The 21231-nt window shown below is 40.4% G+C and overlaps 1 protein-coding gene across 1 annotated transcript in view; it reads left to right on the top strand.

Annotated features, from left to right (window-relative positions):
• The window catches only part of RAPGEF5 (Rap guanine nucleotide exchange factor 5), a 236998-nt gene that overhangs the window by 194682 nt on the left and 21085 nt on the right, over positions 1–21231 (top strand). The window contains exons 12-19 of the mRNA XM_075827325.1: positions 3405–3483; positions 6779–6923; positions 9340–9437; positions 9823–9853; positions 13078–13156; positions 15035–15184; positions 17536–17627; positions 19220–19339. Coding sequence (XP_075683440.1) covers positions 3405–3483; positions 6779–6923; positions 9340–9437; positions 9823–9853; positions 13078–13156; positions 15035–15184; positions 17536–17627; positions 19220–19339 — 794 coding nt within the window. The remainder of the gene's footprint in view (positions 1–3404; positions 3484–6778; positions 6924–9339; positions 9438–9822; positions 9854–13077; positions 13157–15034; positions 15185–17535; positions 17628–19219; positions 19340–21231) is intronic.

Here is a 21231-nt window from a genome sequence, read left to right as displayed (position 1 = left end):
CTACTCACAGATGAGGTCCGACAGAAAACAATCACATGACAATAATGACCATTTCCGGTTTGCGTTCCAACATAATACAAATGTTGACACGCATAATAAACAGCTGACTGAATACAAAATGAACCATTTCCGGTTTGCGGTCCAAAGCAATCCAGACGGTGATAGGCAAAGTTAACCAGCTGACTGAATATAAATCTGACAGCGCGCCATTTTCAAAATTACTACAGCCAAGTTTAAGGACGCGGCAGACGTCCGAAACGCGTAGGCCCCCGAGGACACGTACCTCCACATTTCCACACACCCAGGACTACATGCAACTGGACTTCCCTTTTAAACCATCCAAAATAAACTTGGAAAAGAAAATCCATTTTAATTGCACCCAGCGCTGGATCCTACCTTCTTTCTTTCTTTCTTGCTTGTCAACCTCACGTTGTGCCGACACGAGGATCCGAGCGCAACCTACAATCTACAATCTACATCACACTGGAGTGTTAAGGTGAGCTGGAGGTTCCCTCCCCAGTTTCTATCTATCTGCTTAAGGTGCCCATACACATTAGACAAAGCTCAGCCAAACCCGCCAATTTTAGTAAGATCGGCCAATGATGTAATGTGCCACCCGACTCCCAGCGCTTGATGTCGGGAGGATGGATAATTCAACATTCTCGAGACCTTTGTTCCCACGGGCAATAAAGACGCTGACAGAGGTGTCTGGCAGCGGCTTATGCTCCTCTCACCATTGAAATAAACATGCACGCTTGGCCGAGCAGCCATGTTTATGTGGTAGTCAGCAGAAATACCTGTCAGCCAACAGTTTGGTAACAATTATGTCTACCTTTTACCCCGCCATACAAATAACTGGTGATGAGTTGATAACTAAGATTATCACCAATCTTGTCTTCTGTTTTCTTATGTCAATGAACAACTGTACATTGCAGATTTCATCATGCCATAGAGAATATTACTCTACTCCACACTATTAAGATGTACGTTTTTGGTGGAGATCTTACTGTCCCTATCCCTAATATATTTGTTTATGGAGATTATATCTGTAGTTAGTCCTGTTACCTTCAGCTAAATGACCTGCTCACGTGTACAAAACAATTCATTAATTTATATTTGTGCACTTAGTAATAGAATATTTGCCTTTTCCCTTGACTTTCTCAAGCATGGGTTATATTTATTGACATTGTAATTGCACATAGGGGTTCTATAACCTGAATACTAATGTCCCATTAAAGAGCAGTGTGAGTGCCAACAACCTCTTACATAAGACCAGATTGTTTTCACGAAATATCTTCAAAGCTAAAAAGCGCGGGCAGAGACCGCGCTAGAACTTGTTATTAGTTGCAGCGCTGCAAGGGTTTTCCACTTAGGGACACATTTTTTATATACATATATACTATATCTGATATATTTATATAAATGATATTCTAAACAAACACTTGATGTGTACTGGAGCACGTCTGTTACATGAAAAATATCATTGCCATGTCACCTATAGTGTTACAGCGCATGAATGATCAACAGCAGCAACTATGCATGCCAAACAGTTCAAGATCGTTCCACCATAACATCCATCCCCATTAAATCCATGATATGTCCTCTCCTGACACATTGTTAAAAGGTCAGTTTAGTTATCTGTGTCTTCACTTGTTGTTTTCCATAAATGACCACCACTAAGGGAAGCTTATGCAGTCCTCACAGGAGCTGTAACCCAACTTTCTTATACGGGTTATGTATATGGGTTTTCTTATACGGGCTAATATACATTCCGCTCCCCCCTCACGCTGATTATGAGATTTTCCTCAATTTAAATAGCGCTGGTGGGGGGGCCGGAAGTCTAGTTGCACAGGCTTCTTTGATGACGATACGACTCTTCATCATGTGACCGGCCCGCTGTATTCTATGTAATCGCTGTACTACCGCTACTGCTTGTACATAGAGTACAGCGGGGCCGGTCACATGATGAAGAGTCGTACCGTCATCAAAGAAGCATGTGCAACTAGACTTCTGGTGCGCCCGCAGCGCTATAAAAAGCTATGAAAATTACAGAATCAGTGTGACGGGGGACTGCAATGTATGTTCACGTTAGTACTCACATACTGCAGTGACTACACTGCTAATACTTTTTGGTTCACCACATAACCCCTTTAAGGGCAAATTTGTTTAGTTCTGCTGTGATACATTCCCTCCTCCAATATCTCTGCAGAACTAGATGTATGCCACACAGTATGTCGGTCCACTCCCATTGTAAAAATAACAAATATACTGTGCAGTATCCTTTTTTTTTTTTTGTGGGATCCGCTATATTGAAAAGCTATATAAAGCTAATCATCTATGCTTCTTAATACAGTAAATAAGAATGTATGACGACGCAATCCCTCTTCTGAACGTATCACAAAAAAACATACTTTAGGCCCATTAAAGCATATGTATTGGGTAAACTTTGGGATTTTTTCCCAACCTATACCCCGAACGTGCAGAAAAATGAAGTGTGAAGGTGGCATTGTGTGTTTTTTTTATCATAGATTAAGACAGTATTTTGACAAATGGTTAAAAAGTACTTGGCTGAATTTAATGTTTTCCCCCAGAAAAACGGTTTACAAATATTTTCTGACTGTCAGCGATGTCAATTGCGTCTTCATTGTTTTGCTGAGCCTCTTGCGAAGACTTATAGGGGAAAATGAAAGAAAATGGGTTCAGGCAATGTTGGAACAGCAGGAGGTCTGTTGTAGTTTGAAGCCTTTTTATTGCTTACACATATTGATGTCCTTGTGTCTGCCGTGTGCCTGAGAGGCGGGCAGCAAATGCGTTGTCCTCTCATGGGGTTCACCTGATACTATAATATTTAGACTGCAGAGCCTAGAGCTGTGTTTATGGTACATAGAAATCTACACAGATGGACCTCTGAAGAGGGATATTAGGTGACGTCACAACTTTATTCCATTTATACAACATGAATAGCGAGGAAACTTTGTTGGCCAATTTCTGATTGTTGGCTGTCATCTGTTGAATGGTTGACAACGCTGCGTTTAGGTCATTGTCCATTTTATCTATATTTTTTATTATGGGTATCCCTGTTGTTCTTAACGTTTGACATTTTTCATTTGTATGTACTGTATTATTCTTTGATATGTATGATATCATGACTTTCCTGATGAAGTTATTGTTGTAGTTGTGTAATTATTGGCTAATTAATGGTTTTATTGCAGTAAACATACACTAACCATTGCAAAAATCAGGAGATCACTACTGAATAATGCAACGTATTCCTCATTATTAAGTCTCTGGGCATTATAAGTTGTTCCCTGTGGGCATGTTCATGAATATTGTTGCAGTGACAATGCCAGTCCTTAGAGATTCACGCCCTCACCTTGTGGTTTCATGTTTGTGTTTTTCTGCAGATACCCTCCTGGATGACTTCCTACTCACGTACACCGTCTTCATGACAACAGACGACTTGTGCCAAGCGCTCCTCAGACAATATCCTTAATTAACTGGAACAGTCATGCCCCTGATTCCAAAGAATGAAAAGCAGATGCCTAACATTACGGGCAAATGGCATCTGGTAAATTGCTGTGAAAGGATACAACTGTCTGTTCTGTGGTGACTCCAGATTAGAATAGGATGAAGCACTGTTGATGAATAGGAATGGATAGCTATAATCCAAGATACAAAGCAGCTCGGTGTCATTTCCCTCAAGGTTACTGCCTTGCAGTATCATATTTAACACACAATATGGCATAGCATTATTTGCCAAAAAGAATCAAAATCATTGCAATCCCATCATCTACCTTTACTACTGCCATCTATCTGGCACTTCTATTGTTGGACTAGATGGCTCTAGTATTATCCGCTCCCATGTTAATAATACTACCTACTTAATAAAACAAATTATTAGCTAAAGGCTTTTGTAGAAAACCTCACTGGAATAACCATTACATTATAACCGTCATTACAATCATTCGTACAGATGGAGAATGTTCTTGTTTAATTGGCCTTAGGAACCTGCAATATTTATCCTACAATTCACACCATCTCCAACATTGTTGCCATTGTATTATTATATAGAGTTGGGTTAAGGCCTGTTCACATCAGCATTGGCTTTCCGTTGAGGGGTTCCGTCGCAGGTTTCCGTCGGGTGAACCCCTCCACGGAAATTCAAATGGAAACCTTAGCTTCCGTTTGCATCACCATTGATATCAATGGTGACAGAAACACTGCGAATAGTTTCCATTTGTCACCATTCTGACAGGTTTCCGTTTTTTTTTAAAGAATCAATAGTGCAGTCGACTGCCCCATCTCTTTATTGAAAATCAATGTAGTAACTTGGTATTTTCAAATGTCCCTGGAAAAAGCACAGTTTTTGTTTTTTGTTTTTTTTTTCAATTTGCTAATTTTTTACCATGTTTTTGTCACCTGTATGTAGGATTGATAGACAGATAGATGGATACAGATGTAGCAAGCCTTATCTTGATAACTTGCTGCAGCGTGATCTTTTATCACTTAAAAAAAGTCAAGTTAAAGTTTCTTTCCACTGTGTATTTGACACATTAAAAGTCAAGTTAAAGATCACTACATCTATAGGTACTGATGTAGCGGCTCTAGGGGACCTAGCCTGTCCATGTATTATGTGGTTGGACATTCATTGCAATACCCAGCATGTAATACTACATTGTATGGCTGTATGGATAACTGCTCAATTGCCAGGGATTTCTGATGCCAGACCCACCGACTTAATGTAGAGTTTTACTTAAAAGGGGCTGTCTCATGAAAACCCTTTATAAACTTCAGAGCAACTCACTGATCTAGGTAGATAGATAGATAGATAGATAGATAGATAGATAGATAGATAGATAGATAGATAGATAGATAGATAGAAACAAAGGCACCTCATAACCTACAAAGTTATCAGTCATTTTTAATGTGCTTAGTAACTAAGGGACAGCTACAGTATTCAGATACAATATAAGCACATTTTAGAAATACTTGAAGGAGATAGGACATGTCTAAGAAACATGCCATACACTTACTATCAAGTGTAGAAGTTCTGGTATTCCATGCGTATGATTTAACATACCTTGATCATAAGTAAAGCGATGAGGGGATGACATGCAAAAGAAAGTAGCACCACATTTCTCCTTTTAGGACAGGTCTCTGATTAATTGTTTTCTTTTTCCGCTTCTGGGGATTTAATGCATTCCAGCTCTTCACCCACGTGCCATGTTCATGTACTGACTTCTGAAAGGTGGAGAGCTCCAGGCTAGAATATAAAGCTAATCCAGCCAATAGTCACATTACTGGATCAAACATAAGGCGGCAAACAATCCAGAAAAAAACATATTACCCGAAGAGATGTTTTTTTAGGTGCAGCTTGAATGCTGGCAATTAAAACTTGTCTGTTCTAGCTTTGTCATGTTTTAGGGCAACCACATAAAATCTCTTGACACGCTATCAATCTCTTGACACGCCATGTGAATGAAGGATCCTAGATTCTTCTGGCTGGGTGCAAAAATAAATAGAAATAGTGGGAAGAAGAAAAGGTATAATGATGACTTCAGTCAGTTTCAATATATATAATGGAAGAATATACCAAGTGACATGAAAGACTGCAGGTTGCCAACTTGTCCGTAAATTCACGGACAGTCTGTATATATAGGGGACTTTTGGCCAGTGTCCAAGTAAAAAAAAAAAGTTTCCTGGATTGTTTTTGAAGTTGGAGGAGTTTCCATGGATTTTCACAGTTCGGTCTCATGCACACGACCGTAGTTTTCATCCGTAATTACGGATCAGGTACTCACGGATGAAATTGCGAACCCATTAATTTCTATAGGCCACGGACACCCTTCCATACATTTAAGATTGTGTGTCTGGGCCACAGAAATTATCCACAAACTATAGAATATGTCCTATTCCTGTCCGCAATTGCGGAATGGACTCGCCCCTAGAAGTCATGGGTGCTTCCGCAATTTGCGGATGGCTAAGGATGTGCATCCGTATTTGCGGGCAGTAAAAATCTTTGCGGACGTGTGCATGAGGCCTAAATGTTGTTAATGTGTTTATATAAGTATTAAAAGACATATATGAGTTATAATCTTTTTGAATTAGTTTTGGTTTTCCAATTTGTCTGTCAAATTTTTCCCTGTTCATCATTTTGGCCTTGATATCCAGATAAAAACAAATAAGATGGTTTGCATCTGTGGCATAAGTGTAGTTGGTACTAGGTTATCTCTGGCTATGAATAAGGTTAGATGCATATGTCCTGGTTACCTTATAGAAAATCAAACTATTACTAGGTTACTGAACAAAACAACCACATTTACTTTATATTTGGAACTATCTTATTAGGATGCGTCTTTATTTTTTTTTAGATGAAATGTGTTGCAATAGTTGAAGATTTTTGCATTTAGGTGCAGGTTTTGCATTGTTCTTTTACTGCATGTAAATGGTGTGTTAGAGCCCATATGGGGTCACAATCAACTGACAACGACAAATAGCTTGGATATAATGCACCTAAATTGAAATTCTAAGAAAAAAAAGGAAACGCAGCCAATAGAAATCCCGACAATTTAGCCTGGATGTGTTGAAGTACCAGCAATTTGCAGGATAGTGATGGTGGCCTGGTTTCTGGTGACAAACCGATCCCTGGTAAATGAGAGAAGAGATTGAGTCACTTAATTAACTCTGTATTTTCCGGATGGCATACTCCTCGTCTCTGTAATTGGTTGTTCTTTTAAAACACAGAATGTTTTCTTGTTGTGCCTTGACCTGATATTACCTATTGTGCCAAGAAATACGATGGAAAGGCAGACAGCCCAGAGGCCCTGTGTACCAAGCGGAAGGTCTTGCTTCTCGCATCCCAGTGGACTGCGTTATACAAAGACTGGTTACATGATGATGAACATTCCAAGTTATTCCTAAAGGTGAGCAAAACATCCAGAATGTTGTTAAAGCCTTTATGTAAAATGCAGCGTCAGGCCTCAGGATAATGCCGCAATGGTTATTTCACTTATTTCATAGTTAGTAGCAGTCTTCTTAGCAGATGGGTGCAGTTTAAGGGTATGTTCACGCGTCTTCTGTATGAAGCAGAAAAATACGAGAGACTCTAAAAACCAGGTGTTTTTGAGGCAGATCTGCCAAACATTTTTGAAGTGTTTCTTTAAAGCATTTTTGGCAATGTCCATAGGAAATGGTGAAAATCTGCCTCAAAAACGCCTCAAGAAGTGACATGAACTTCTTTTTTACAAGGTGTAATTTTACACCTCATTTATTGCACTACCCAACTTTAAACCATTGAAATGGTAAGCTGTTTGCAGGCGTTTTTGAGGCAACCAATGCAACCAATTTGCGCTCCGAAATACACCTGAAAAATCTCTGTGTGAACATACCCTAAGGCTACATTCAGACAAACGTAGCCAACCTCGGACGTGAAAAAATTGCAGTTTTTCACGTCCGTGGGGCACCCGTGCTGCACTCGTGTGGGACGCGTTGTTATGCATCCCCCATAGACTAGAGTCTATGGAGGGATGCGTGAAGTGCAAAAAATAGGACATGTCCTATTTTTTCACGGACCCTCCACATGCTCCGTTGAAACAACGGTCGTGTGAACGGCCCCATTGAAGTACATGAGTCTGTGTGACCGCCATTGTTTTAACGGCCGTCACACGGACTACACATACACTCGTCTGAATGAGCCCTAAGGCTTGTGGAATAATAGGACTCTTTATATTACAGATTGACAATCTTTATCTTCACTTTTAAGGCATTAAATACACCATGTCAAGCAAATTTAACTTGACTTTTTCAATGGCTTTTGTGGTGTGATATCACGCTGCATCAAGTTATCAGAGTCAAGATAAAGATGGCTACATCTGTAATACTGAAAGAGAAGGTTAATGTTTGTAGAAGTTTTTGTTAATGTACAGTATGTTAGTATAGTGTAAAGTTTTCAAAGTTTGAAGTATGCGTCAATTGCCTAGAACATCGTCTTCATCTATTTAAACCCTTGCTGGACCCCATTCCATTTTTTAGCAAAAGCCATCATAGATTGTTGGCTGATTGAATGATGGAGTCACTTGGAGTTGAGATGGCGTTCTAAACTATATAAAGCTGGTGTGTTGGGTAATGGAATTGATAGAGTAGCTCGGAGCGTGACCCAGAGGCAACACAGTGCTAGGCCATCAAGTGGAGACCATGATATCTCAGCTAATCTTCTCCACAGCTTTTACTCACGTAACTAATATTAAATGCCGTAACATAACTCTACCATCATAGTTTACCGAATGCTTTCCATGAGATGTATAGTAAGTGCCAATTGAATCCCATCTTGGGAGTTTACTGAAGCCTTTCCCAAAGCCTAATGACTCCTACACAAAACCAGCCATGTGCGTGAGTCATTAGAAAAAGAATTATTTCCTCTATTATCATATATAGAGGGGAGTGATCCCGATAAACTGATATATCAATAATTTTATAACATTTGTTCGTTAACTTTTTTCCAATAAAGTGGCTCCAATATAGAACGTCGTTTTACCATCATTCATCACCTCACAACTCTGCCCTTTTTCCTATTGAATTGATAAGCTGCATTATATTGGTTCAACCAGCAAATGGCTTCTGGTAATGTATATCTATACATTAGAAATATAGGCAGCAAGCAATGAGTCTTCTCAGCTCTCACAGAAAGCAGCTTCATCCAATGTGAAGATGAGACAAAACATATCCTGAAAAATGATAGCACCTAATCCATGTAGTAAAATGACCATTTATGGGTTACATTTTCTGCAGTATATATAATATACTTTTCCTATATACCATTCATTACTAGGACTTGTCTTCATATTTCTTCATGGTATTACATGTTGTCACGTCTGCTGCGGTTAGGCGTACAATCTTTTGTCTGCAGGAGCCAAGAATTTAGATCTGGGCTATTTCATTAAATGTGCAGTTCAGGTATTATAGGACATAATTTATTATTTTGCTGTCATGGTACATGTGAGCAGGGTTAACCTCATGCTCCCGCTTTATATCACTGGATTACCAACAAAAGCCAAGTGTTATAACAAGGGTGATGTTACTTATACGACTGTATAACTATATGTAAAATAATAATGAAAAAAAAAACACGTCATGAAATGTAAGCTGCTGGGATAGGGAGCATTATATTAGTGTGACTGTGTGCAGACATTGCGTGTTTCTTCTGCTGGATCACAGGCAGTTGTTGTTTCATCACTATTATTTCAGCACTGCATTCTGTTCTCTGATATTACACGTCGCCCACTGATCAGGAATGCAGACCATAATAAATGAGGCATGATGTTTCTCTTGTATGTTTTTCAGACCCTCTATCGCTATGTGCTAGATGATGTTTATGAATATCCCATCCTGGAGAAGGAATTAAAAGAATTCCAGAAGGTTCTGCGGATCCATCGTCGTCAGTAAGTTTTATGGTAGAAAATTCCCTGGAAAATCCAAACAGAGGTTTTAGTAAAGGCTGAGGATTATGTGTCCTCACAAGGTTAATAGTTCACGGGATATAGGATTGGGAAAAGAGATCAGTGCTGGAATATATTATCCACATGCTGGGGAATAGAATACATCATCCTTGTCTGAACAACGGAGGCAAAAGTCTGATGTAGTAACCAATGTTCTGGACAATATCATATTTGTAAGAATATCACTTTATTTTTCTGTTAATATGTATACAATTTTTATTCCTATACAACCAATAGTTCGTCAAGTTTGCAGCATATATGGGCACTAAGTCTAGTATTGTGGAGCAGTATAAAGACACTGACTATTGTTCTTTTCTTCTATTTGCAGCACTGTTGATGAATACTCACCACATAGAAAGGTAATGCAGATTTTATGAATTATGCGAAATGTATATCTGTATTAAAAGGGTTGTCTGGGCATGGGACGTTTTTTAATAGTAATGACCTATTCACAGGATAAGTCATTAGTATAAGATCGGTGGGGGTCCGACACCCGGACCCCGCACCAATCGGCTGTTCCGGCTGCCTCTGTGCACCGGATGTCCGTGCAGGAAGAAGATGCCTTTAGTCACAGTATAGCGGCCGAGTTGCAGTTCTGTAGCTCTGCTCCTATTCAAGTGAATAGGAGCAGAGTCGCAGTTCTGTAGCCCGGCTGCTATGCAGTGTGCGGAGTCATCTGCTTTCGGCACTCAACACTGCATACAGTGCATAACATCCGGTGTCCCGAAAGCAGGAACGTCCTGTGCCCGGACAACCATTTTAGGTGTAATATACTTTGATTTTTATTTGGCAATGAGTTGCTATAGATTTGTGGCCCTAGACCAAACAGCACAAAGAGCATGTGTGATATTTATTAACTTGTACAGTAATGAGCAAAATAGCATTTGTACATTCATGAGACCATGGCGATAGATTATGTATAGTAGGCCCATATTAAAAAAACAAAAACTTATATATTTCACAGCTGGTCTCATGACAGGGCAATAAAATATGCGTTAGGAAATCTGCTACAGCTTAGTTCCTCTGAGATTAGCAGCGCAATCTGGCAAGGAAGCTTTTAATGTGCAGCATTGCTGAGGGTGGATCCTTAGTTGTAGGGTGGACAGTCTGTTAATGAATGTGGCCAGCATTTTTCTAGGAAGTAGTAACAATGGCAGGAGAATGAATCAAATCCAATGCACACGTCATAACTGCTATTGTCCGTATTTAACTCTGGCAGTAGTTCAGGTCAGGAAAGGTTGATTCACTGTTGTGTTTCTTATGTTCAATGGTCGACCTTTCTCATGCTGACCATGTCACTTTTATCATGTTCTGTATGCAGGGGTCGACACAGAAGGCAGGGGGGGGGGCGTTCAAGAACAGTATATGGGCCTCTTGCCCTCCAATAGCTCATCATAGATACAATCTAAAGGACAGCAGGGAGTTGCTTGCTGCTTTTAAAGGGGTATTCTCATGTCTGACAATTATGGCAGATCCACAGGATATGCCATAAATGTATGATAAATGCGGGTCCCAGCTCTGGGACCCATATATATCTCTAGAACAGGGTCCACTGACCCCCATCCTACCTTGTCCCACTGTTGCTGCTCTCTGGCCACTGAGTTACCAGCTGGACGGAAGGATGGAAACAGCTGAGCTACGCTGTTTCCATCACTTCCATTCACATCTAAGGGAGTTAAAGAAACGGCATGTCTCAGAAAACTCGTCTGTTTTTGTAATCCCAGCAACCTCCTAACTCTATGGTCGGAGAGCAGCGACAGCAGGACAAGTTAGAACGGGGGTCAGGGCCCCCATTCTAGAGATATGTGCAGGCCCCAGGGGTAGGACCCACATCTATTGAGCATTTATGGCATATCCTGTGGATATGCTATAAATGTCAAAGATGAGAATACCCTTTAAGGTGACAGTGGGGTCCCTGTACATACTTTGCCCAGTGCAGCTGTGGTTTATCCACCATGATTAATTCCATAAAGAGGTTTTACATGGATATAATCTAAAAAAGGCAAACCTTTAGGGAATTTCATGAGCTGATAGAAGTGAATTCTTGCACCTGGTAAAGGGAGGGAGGTTACTGCTTACTAAACTACTGTATAGATTTTTTTAAGAGGCAGTGCTTCTTTAAAACAGTGGGAAAATTAAAAGTTTGGAAAGAGTTTAATATAGAGAGATATGAAAGACATACAGCAGTACCATTAAGGCTAGGTTCACACAGTGTTTGGGCTTTACGTATGTCAGGAACTTCTGATAAATACGTCTAATGTTCCCATTAGCCAGACGCATGCCAAGAGTGTCCATTTGGCATACCTTTGCCTCAACTGTATTGAAAAGTGTTGTAGTCTATGCTTTTCAATAGAACTGTATATGAGAAAAATTGTAAATTGTGCAGTATAGTTTTTTTTATAACAGGAGTCAATGACATTGACTAAACATACAGTTGCAAACTCCAAACATCTGGGGCACACCATTTCAAACAATCCCTGATGGAAGTAATGCCAACTTAATCTAACATGGTGGAGTCATTAGTGATGGCGGTTGATGTGGGAGCTCTGTATTAGGGAATAAACCACTCATTATATACAGACTTTATAAATAAGTAATTCATGATATTAAATTTTGAAGTACCAAACAGACAAAATTGTTTCCACAGTCTCTGTACCATAAACTAATCCCTCAACAGTGTTAGGGCATGCGTCTCGTCTTCAGTAAGGCCACTTTCACGCAGGAGCATTTTCGTCAGTATTTGTAAGCCAAAAGTAGGAGTGGATCCAAGAAACGGAAGAGGTGTAAAGCTTTTTGCCTGTTTAGGTTCCACTTCTGTTTTTGGTTTACAAATATTAATGCAAAATACTGACCCAAATATGCAAGTGTGAAAGTGGTCTTAAAACGGATCTGTCAGCTTATTATGCAGCCCTATGTAAGGGCAGCGTATTAAAGCTATAGGTCCGTACTCTGGCACACTAAAATCTGTCATTTGGCTAATAGGAGTTCTGAAAGAATACAGAGAATTCATATTAATGAGTCTGCTGTCTTCATGATGATAGCACCCCCCCCCCCACTTCCCTGTAGTGACTGACAGGCTGCCGTGTATGCACGTATTCACAACAGCCTGTCAATCAGTGGCTTTAAGGGGGAGGCAAGGAGAGGCATGTCAAGCGCTCCCCTCATGAATACAGCGGACTCATAACTATGAGTCCACTGTATTCTTTCAGCGCTATTACCTAACAACACAAAATGTTTTTGTGCTGTTATGGCTACTGTTATGGCTACTAGGAGTACGGACCTGTGGCTGTAATTCGCTACCCTTACATAGGACTGTATAATATAGCTGATAGATTCACTTTAATCCCTACCTATGAACATGAGATGGGATTTTCTACTATAAAGTGGGGACGTTTGATGAAGTATGAAACAATCTTATTTCTCTCAGTCATCTTACCGTCATCCGTTTCCCATTCTTTGAGGATGTAATAAGTGCTGAATATCCCACAGTATGTGTTAGTTGGATGGGAGTTTCCCCGTTTTATTCTTGGAGAATTCCTACTAATAGTCCACCAGTTGATTGTTCTTAATTTCGTGCCCACAGAATAGATCCCTCTTCCACCAATTCAGCCTGAAGGAGAACTGGCTGCAACACAGAGGAAATGTCAATGAAATAGAGGAAAGTAAGTACAATCTGCTGATGGGTGGTGGGAACGATAAATGTTCTAGTTCACCCCATAAATATTTTAGCTACTATATGATGCAATATTTCACAAGAACACTCTATGTTTCCATGTATCTGTATATGCAGAGTAATGAGAAAATGTCTTGATGTTTTTATGTGATTAATGACTTCATTTCATTAATTTAATTTTGAGTTTCACGTCTGGAATACATAAGATGGTTGAATCGGTGCTCCTTGATGAGATTGGTAAAAGATTGGCTATGCTTTGTACGCCATTATTTATGTATCCCCGAGAAGCACATTAGTTATTTATTTTACCCAACATGTTATATATACATTCAGGTTGGTTGACAGTTACTCCGATTATTCCAGAAAAATGTGATTAGAACCTCTGAATAATTTAGAGACTAAAATGAGTTTTCTCATCAAACTCAAGATGAATTATAACCTGTGGAATTATATTAACATACATTTAATAAACAGCAGATTTAAAGGGATTTTCTGACGTAATGATTTTTAAAGCTCATTCATCGGTCACGACAACTTGAATGCCCAGACCCCATTCCTGGCGTAGACAGCTGAGTGGGCGCGAGTTAGATCATCAGTAATCTGATATATCATTTGTGGAAAATCCCTTTAAATATTAGTGTTTAAAGCTGCTGCACACTATGTATTACCTCCTACTAGATACATTGTATCAGATAATAATTTTCCTTTAAAACTCTTTGGCTCATATATCAATGTTTTGTAAGCTTAGAACCTAGGTTACAGGTGGTGCGCACATGTCAATACCTTTTTTATACCGATTCACACCGAAACTTCACTCCGCCAGTGTTGTGCCAATGGGAAAATTTCCTATTGCGGAGCTGAATTTCTCTCACATAAGACCATTGAGGCTGAAAAAAATATTTCAGCCTCCATTTTTCAAGTTTTACATATAAATAATGAGACACATGTGGTGGGGTAGTGGTTTGTTACACACATATATCTTGTAATTTTGGAATTTTAGACTACAGCAACATTAACAGATACAGGATGCATCTGCAGGAACCCCATTAGTATTTACGTTATCTGGACATGACAAGGTCCGGTAAAGACATATTGTTGATGCTAGTCCTTGCCGGATAACGTGCTTTGTTTTTATCTGTATTTGCTGGCCTGTGTTTATATTCTTCCTTCACAAAGTGCCAGCGGTTAGCGAGAACACCATCATCGTGGGAGCAAACTGCTTCCTTGTAGCAATGCCACATTATTTCACACACCACTGACTTTACTGATAAAATAAGAAGAGCGCTGCTGGAACGTAAATGTACGATAGTAATTGTGGCACAATAATACGCTTCAAGCGAAATCACTTTAAGAATCAGCACGGTGGGGAAATGCGGAAAGTAAATAAAAATTCTGATTTATTTATTGCTTAAGGGTTTACAGGCACTCTAGTGATGAGTGGTTCAATATAATCAGCGGTCAGGGTAGAAGTCTTTGAGTATTTTTGGCCTGATGGGATTGTGCATTTTAGTGGCTTTCCATATGAAGTCAGTATCGTATAGTTGCAAAGATAAAAATAGCCGCTAGGTAAGAATGATAGGATATAAATTGTGAATTCTCAGGAATATAAATAAAATAAAATATTTTGAGCTTTGTACAATGGCCATCAATATTCAGTTGTATTCAGTGGTCTTATGAATTATGTTTCTAGTGCACTATACTGCATTGAGCTCTAGGACAGACAGTAGGAGACTTGAATTGCTGTTGCTTGTGATCGCCTCTTGCTTTCATTTACCATACATAGCAGGAAAGCGCAGGCTGACAGCAGCAGAGTTTTATTGAGTTCTCCCTGGAATGCTTACCATCACACCCTGCCTTTTTTGTGCAGTTTTCTGCCGCGTTTACATAACAGATCACTCGTACGTCAGCATCAGGACGAAGGTTTCCAGTTCCGTGCAAGATATCTTGAAGATAGTGGCTGAGCGGATACAGCATCCAGAAGAGGACCTGGCATTGGTCATTGTCACGTTTTCAGGGGGTAATTCTACTTCCATGCTTATTCCACAATTACCAATGTCTTTGAAGAATAATGGTTGACAGTTTCTAGCACAGGTATTCATCCTCCCCTGGGGGAGCCAGCTCAGCTGTGTGACCGCAGTTAATGTGGAGCTTTTCTAGTGGAGTGCAGTTTCCATAGCGACTTCTAATCCCCCCACTCATGATAAATACTCTGCCTCCCGGGCCGTGGACTTTACCGTGTTTTTAAATATTTTCACAATTTTTCAGCTTTTTCCGCAACCTGAGATGCAATTAGAACACAAATTAAAAGTCCAAAAACCATAAACTCATGCAATTTTTTGGAAGACAAGCATTCATCAATAGGTTTGAGCATTTCCCCCTAAAATTACAGGAAATTACCAGCCAATGTAAGAGCTAGAGTTGGCCTCTTCTGTCAAGCTGTGTGATCAAGCCCCCAAAGCTGATCCCACATGAGTGGTCTAATTTTTTCTGGACTTCCAGATGGGAAATATGCCTGGTTTGCCACTGTTCACATCTGTGTTACGGAGACTCCATCGCAGATTCCATCATATTTGACAGGAAGAATAGTGCAGCATGCAGCGTTATTCTTCCGATCAAGACAACAAACACCTCAACAGACTCCATTATAAGTCAGTGGGGTCCGTCAGGCGCTGTTGGGATTCTTGGTTTGATAGATCCGTCACAGCTTGAATTCCGTTTTCTGCTCCTATGACAGATCAGAAAAACTGAATTCACAACGCCTTATTCATCTCTGAGTGCCGAGAATGAATTACCGGCCTGGCACATTTGACATTTAGGAGTTTGCAAAAAAGCTGATTGCTATTACAGTCCCCTGAGTCGCTCTCAGACATGGTAGATGTCACTCAGCTGTTCCACAAAAAAAATTCAGAATACAGTTTAATAGCTTGACAGAAGAGGACAACTCAAGACAGAGTGCTTTGACCATCTGTACCATGAATGATACAGTTAGCAATCGCACAATAAAGGTCCTTTTACACCGGCCAACATGGGACGTTAAAAAAGGAGCGCCAATCAACAAAACAGCTGGTTGATTAGCGCTCGTTTGCTTCTTTCACAAGGATCAATGATTGGTTAAGTATGTGGTCGTTCGTCCCAATACATTTCCATCATGTTGGCAGCATATCTCTCTGTTTACAGAGGGAGATGTGCTGCCGACAACGCTATTATTTAATGCTGCACAAACAACACGATCAGCCGATGAAGGAGCGTTTGCTCGTTCATCGGCTGGTCGTTGCCCTGTTTACACAGAGCACTGATCGGGAAGGAGCGTTCATATAAACGCTCATTTGCCCGATCATTGGCCCGTGTATTAGGGCCTTTAAGGAGGGCAACCACTTCACACTATACCAAATGCATCTAATCATCCCTGACAACAAAAGACAGGATGATAAAAAAGAAATGTATAATCCAGGGGGGGTAGATGTGTTATTTCAGTGTTAGCAAATAGTGAAATATATTTTCAGAAGAGAAGAGATGGGCCTTACATTTAAGCCCCCACGTGCACGATCTAGTTTTGAGAACTGTAGAAATTGTGAAACCATTCATTTACATATTCCTGGTGAACACTAAAAACATCTATCTATATATTGACACACACAAAATCCAAATATTTTTTCAGTAACATATTAAAGCTCAGGAATCGCCACAGTGACCTCCAGTCCGAATTCTATTAAAAAGATCAATATGTCATCTGCTTTTGGCATGTCACACAATTACACCGAATAATCCTCTTAAAATATGTCATGACCATTTAATACCTGGCGACAGGTTACATCAGCAGCCCAATATTCTGCACAGCATTCAGTAAGCTAAAGTACAAGTCGTGTATGTTTATTGTAGAGATTTTAAACACATTTTTGATAGAAAGCAGCTTATAAGGCTGTAGATTGTTCATTAGACCCAAAAACACATTGTCGTTGATTCAGTCACTTACTATTAGGCACAAAGAGTAATGCTAACACCCCAACACTTCGTCTCAATGCTGGTTTCTGGCTTCACTATAAGATATGGCTTATGTGTTGTGGTTATTGGGAATTAATCCCAAAAAGTGGAGAAGTCTAAAACTATTTTTTAATCAGAAGAATTTACTAATTTGTTGTTTTTATCAGTCTTCTGCTTCTTGGCCCAGTTAAATGTCATATTGTCTTACATTTCTGCTACACTTGCTGGATTTATACCAGATTTCAGGAATTCTACTCTACTAGATACAACTATTACATCTGGCAGATCTGTCCTTTGTAAAGCTAGACTAGAATTCCCTTTTGGATGGATTATCATTTCCTAAATCCAGTTCGGCTATCTAAAACGGCATTTTCCTTTTTTCTTCAGAAAAACACGAGCTTTTGCCAACAGAAATGGCCCTTTCCAAGTCCCTGGAATCCTCCAGTCGTATTTACACTTACCGGAAGAGTGACACTTTGGTGAGTGATATAGCCACAGACAGGGAATGTATTCTATAGTTTGACTTAACATTTATGTAGGACAGAAATGAGATTTTGATTTTATATTGTAACCATTAAAATCTGTGGTATCTATATGTAAAATGAGTGCTAATCAAAATTATACTCCCATCATTTTTCATACTTCTAAAAACCTACAGCTTTAGTTAAAATACGTAAATCAGTAAGACATGGATAGATTAAAAAAAAGAAACGGGCACAAGTGGTTTTAAAGGGGTTATCTTTTTAAAAAAAACAACAACAAAACAACATTGTCATATACCCTGTTAGGCTGAGTTCACACGTCGCAGATTTTACGCACATTTTCAGCACAGATATTACACTTTGCCATGCAAAAGGGTGAGATCTGCGTCAAAACCGCAACAAAATCTGCAACAAATCCGCAACATGTGAACTCAGCCTTAGGGAATTCTGAGTTAATAGAGGGGGGTCCCCTGTTCAGGATCCTCATCGCTTGGCCAGAATGGAAAGCGGATACAAGGAGCATCTCTCGCTCTGGAGGACCTGTCCTGCCCTATGTTACACAGACAAGCCATTGATATGAATGGGCACTGTGTAATGCTTAAATTCCCCTGTGGTGGCGCTGCAGGGAAATGGAACACTTCCTTTCAGGATTCTCCACAGATACCAGCTGATTGCTGAATAGCTTATTGTTAAGGGACCCTTCTATTAAGAATGGATTGTCCAAAGCGGAGAACCCCTTAAGAAAAATGGAGGATTATTAAAGTGGCTATGCTATTTGTATAACTTAGACTGATTTAAAGTATACCTCCACTTTCAGCCGTGCTGTATTGCACTTATTACATTTAATAGGAGCAGCACCAGAAGACTTTACGGGAGCCTAGAAGACAGCAATCGCTCTATCCACATATGTCTAGCATTTATGCCATGCAAACCTATAATATACAAATGTTAAACTTGTGGTTTCAAGTTGAGATTGATTTTGTATGGGTGTTGGCCTACACATGCACATACAAATAATAGATTATATGGACTAAGCATCTTCATGTACATATATCTGACACAGCACAATTTTAGCATATGCATTATAAAGTGTCAGTACTTTAGTGATGACTTAAATGAGCATAACTAGATATCCCCTTTAAATGATAGTCTGTGGGTCAGGACACTGGTGTGTGATCTTCAGGATGATATCAGTCATTTATTTTACTGTGAAATAATAGAATTCTGTGTGAACATTCAGTAATTTTTTATATATCAAAACCTTGGTGACAGACATTGCAATAGTCATGGCCGGCGCTTAGAGAGTTAATTACCACATGTGCTGTGTTTATTTTCATTATCCTATCTGCCTGGTCAGTTTCTTTATAATTGAATTTCCGCCCTGAATGCTTTGTTCAATGAGTGTCAATTCATCACACTCCTGTGCTTTCAAGGCCTTTACTTAAATTGACTGAATAATCTTGTATAAGGTGAACAGGCATGAAAAAATAAAGTGCACTCAGCCTGGATTGCTTTGCTAACAAACTCCTATTCTAATCATCCTCTTAGAGTGAAATGTTTACACAAGGTTTTTATGGACTGTATTGCAGAACCCGTTTGCAGAAAATGAAGAGACACACAGATCAGTAAGGATCTTGGGCATGAACACCTGGGATATCGCCTCGGAACTTACTAGTTTTGACTGGAGTCTTTTCAATTCAATACACGAGGTAATCTCCTATACAAAGGCATTATATATATATATATATATATAATTAAGGGCCGGCCTTAGGTACGTGCGACCAGTGCGCCATGGTCACTACTCGGGGAGCCTGCGGGTCAGGTGCCACCCACTTACTGCACCAACCTCATAGTGGCTGCCCCGCGCCCTGGCCTCCGCTCACCCTGTCTTGCGTCCTGAATGATGAGACAGGCGTGATGACATGATTCAGGACGCAAGACAGGGAGGAGACACCACACTTCCTGTGCGTTTCCAGGGCTGGTCGAGACACCGAGGGAACATTTTCTCCAGGGCGGCTCCAGCTCCAGCAGGAAGTGTTTGTCAGAAGCCCAGCAGGTAAGTCACTGACTGAATGGGGGAACTGATGGGCTTCTAAAAAGGGCAATAATGGCAAATTATTGCCCCTTTAGTGTCCTTCTATTCAGTGCCCCCTTGATGCCCATTTTCCATTTTGTTGCCCCTTTATTGTTCTTCTGTGACAAAAGATGCTAAAGGCTACAGGGGCAGCAAATGGGCATCAAGGGGCCACCAAACAGAAGGACGCTAAAGTATTACTAAATGTCAAATGGGCACAGATTTCAGTGCCTTCATAGTGCACATTTACCATTTGCTGCCCTTTTAAACCCTGTTCAGATTACACGAAAAGCTATGTATATCTTTTACATTTTTTTTATTTATTTTTTCTATAAAAATCAGTGTGTTTGGTGCAACTTTGTAATTACATTTAAGGCTTCGTTCACATCTGCGTCAGGGCTCCGTTCAGGCGTTCCATCTCAGCTTTCCGTCAGAATGGAGCCCTTACTGAAACAAACGGAAACCATAGGTTTCCGTTTGCATCACCATTGATTTCAATGGTGATGGATCCGGTGCAAATGGTTTGCGTTTGTCTCCATTGTGCAAGGGTTCCGTTGTTTTGACGAAATCAAAAGCGCAGTCGACTACAGTATTGATTTAGTCAGGGTTCCGTTCTGACGGAGAGCTCAGATGGATTGCCTGAACGGAGCCCTGACACACATGTGAACGGAGCCTTATTAAACTGTTTTTACTTTTTGAGATACAGCTGCTTTGTATTCTGTATACAGAGCAGCCGTATCTAGCGCTGAGACCTGAGTCCGTCAGGTCAGTGGGACTGATGGGTTCAGGTGGTCCTGCGTGTCGACAGTTCATAACTTAGATGTGATCGATAAGAGGTGGATCCTGCGTGTCAGAGACACAGGACCTGCTGACACTGAACCCGCCAGCCCCACTGGCCTGACGGATTCAGGTCTCAGCGCTAGATACGGCTACTCTGTATACAGAATACAAAGCAGCTGTATCTCAAAAAGGTGTGCATAGCCTTTGAAGTGGTTGTCCGGAATACAAATGAAACATTTTGTTGAAGCAGCAGGAGGAGTTAAAAAAAACCAAAAAACTTATACTTACCTCTTTCCTCCCAGCCGTTCATGCGCTGGGGGCTTTTGTCATCTCTTTTCTGTGTGTACACAGAGTGACTGCAGCGGTGACATCATGTTGACCAGACACCACCGCTGCAGCCTATTAATAGCCTCAGCGGCGTTCAGAGTCACTCTGTGTACACACAGAACAGAGATGACAGAAGCCCCCAGCGCAGGAACGTCTGGGAGGAGAGGCGTAAGTATCAGGGCCGGCTCCAGGTTTATGTGGGCCCTCGGGCGACACAAGACTTAGTAGGCCCCTTTGTGGGGGAACTCACGGCGGCAGTAAAATGTCAGAAAATTTCACTTTGTCCCCCATATAGACGTTAAGCCCTGTTTATGCCCCATATAGAAGTTAGGCCCCCATAAGTTTAGCGCCGTTTGTCACTGTGTTATCTGCGGTGTTACGTAGGACTGCAGGTAACGCTAATACATTATCTGTAATCAG

The sequence above is a fragment of the Rhinoderma darwinii genome, chromosome 5, assembly GCF_050947455.1.
Source record: "Rhinoderma darwinii isolate aRhiDar2 chromosome 5, aRhiDar2.hap1, whole genome shotgun sequence".
In the NCBI taxonomy this organism is placed as follows: Eukaryota; Metazoa; Chordata; class Amphibia; order Anura; family Rhinodermatidae; genus Rhinoderma; species Rhinoderma darwinii.
Note: the sequence above shows the minus strand (reverse complement) of the source record. Positions and strands in the feature narration are given on the sequence as shown.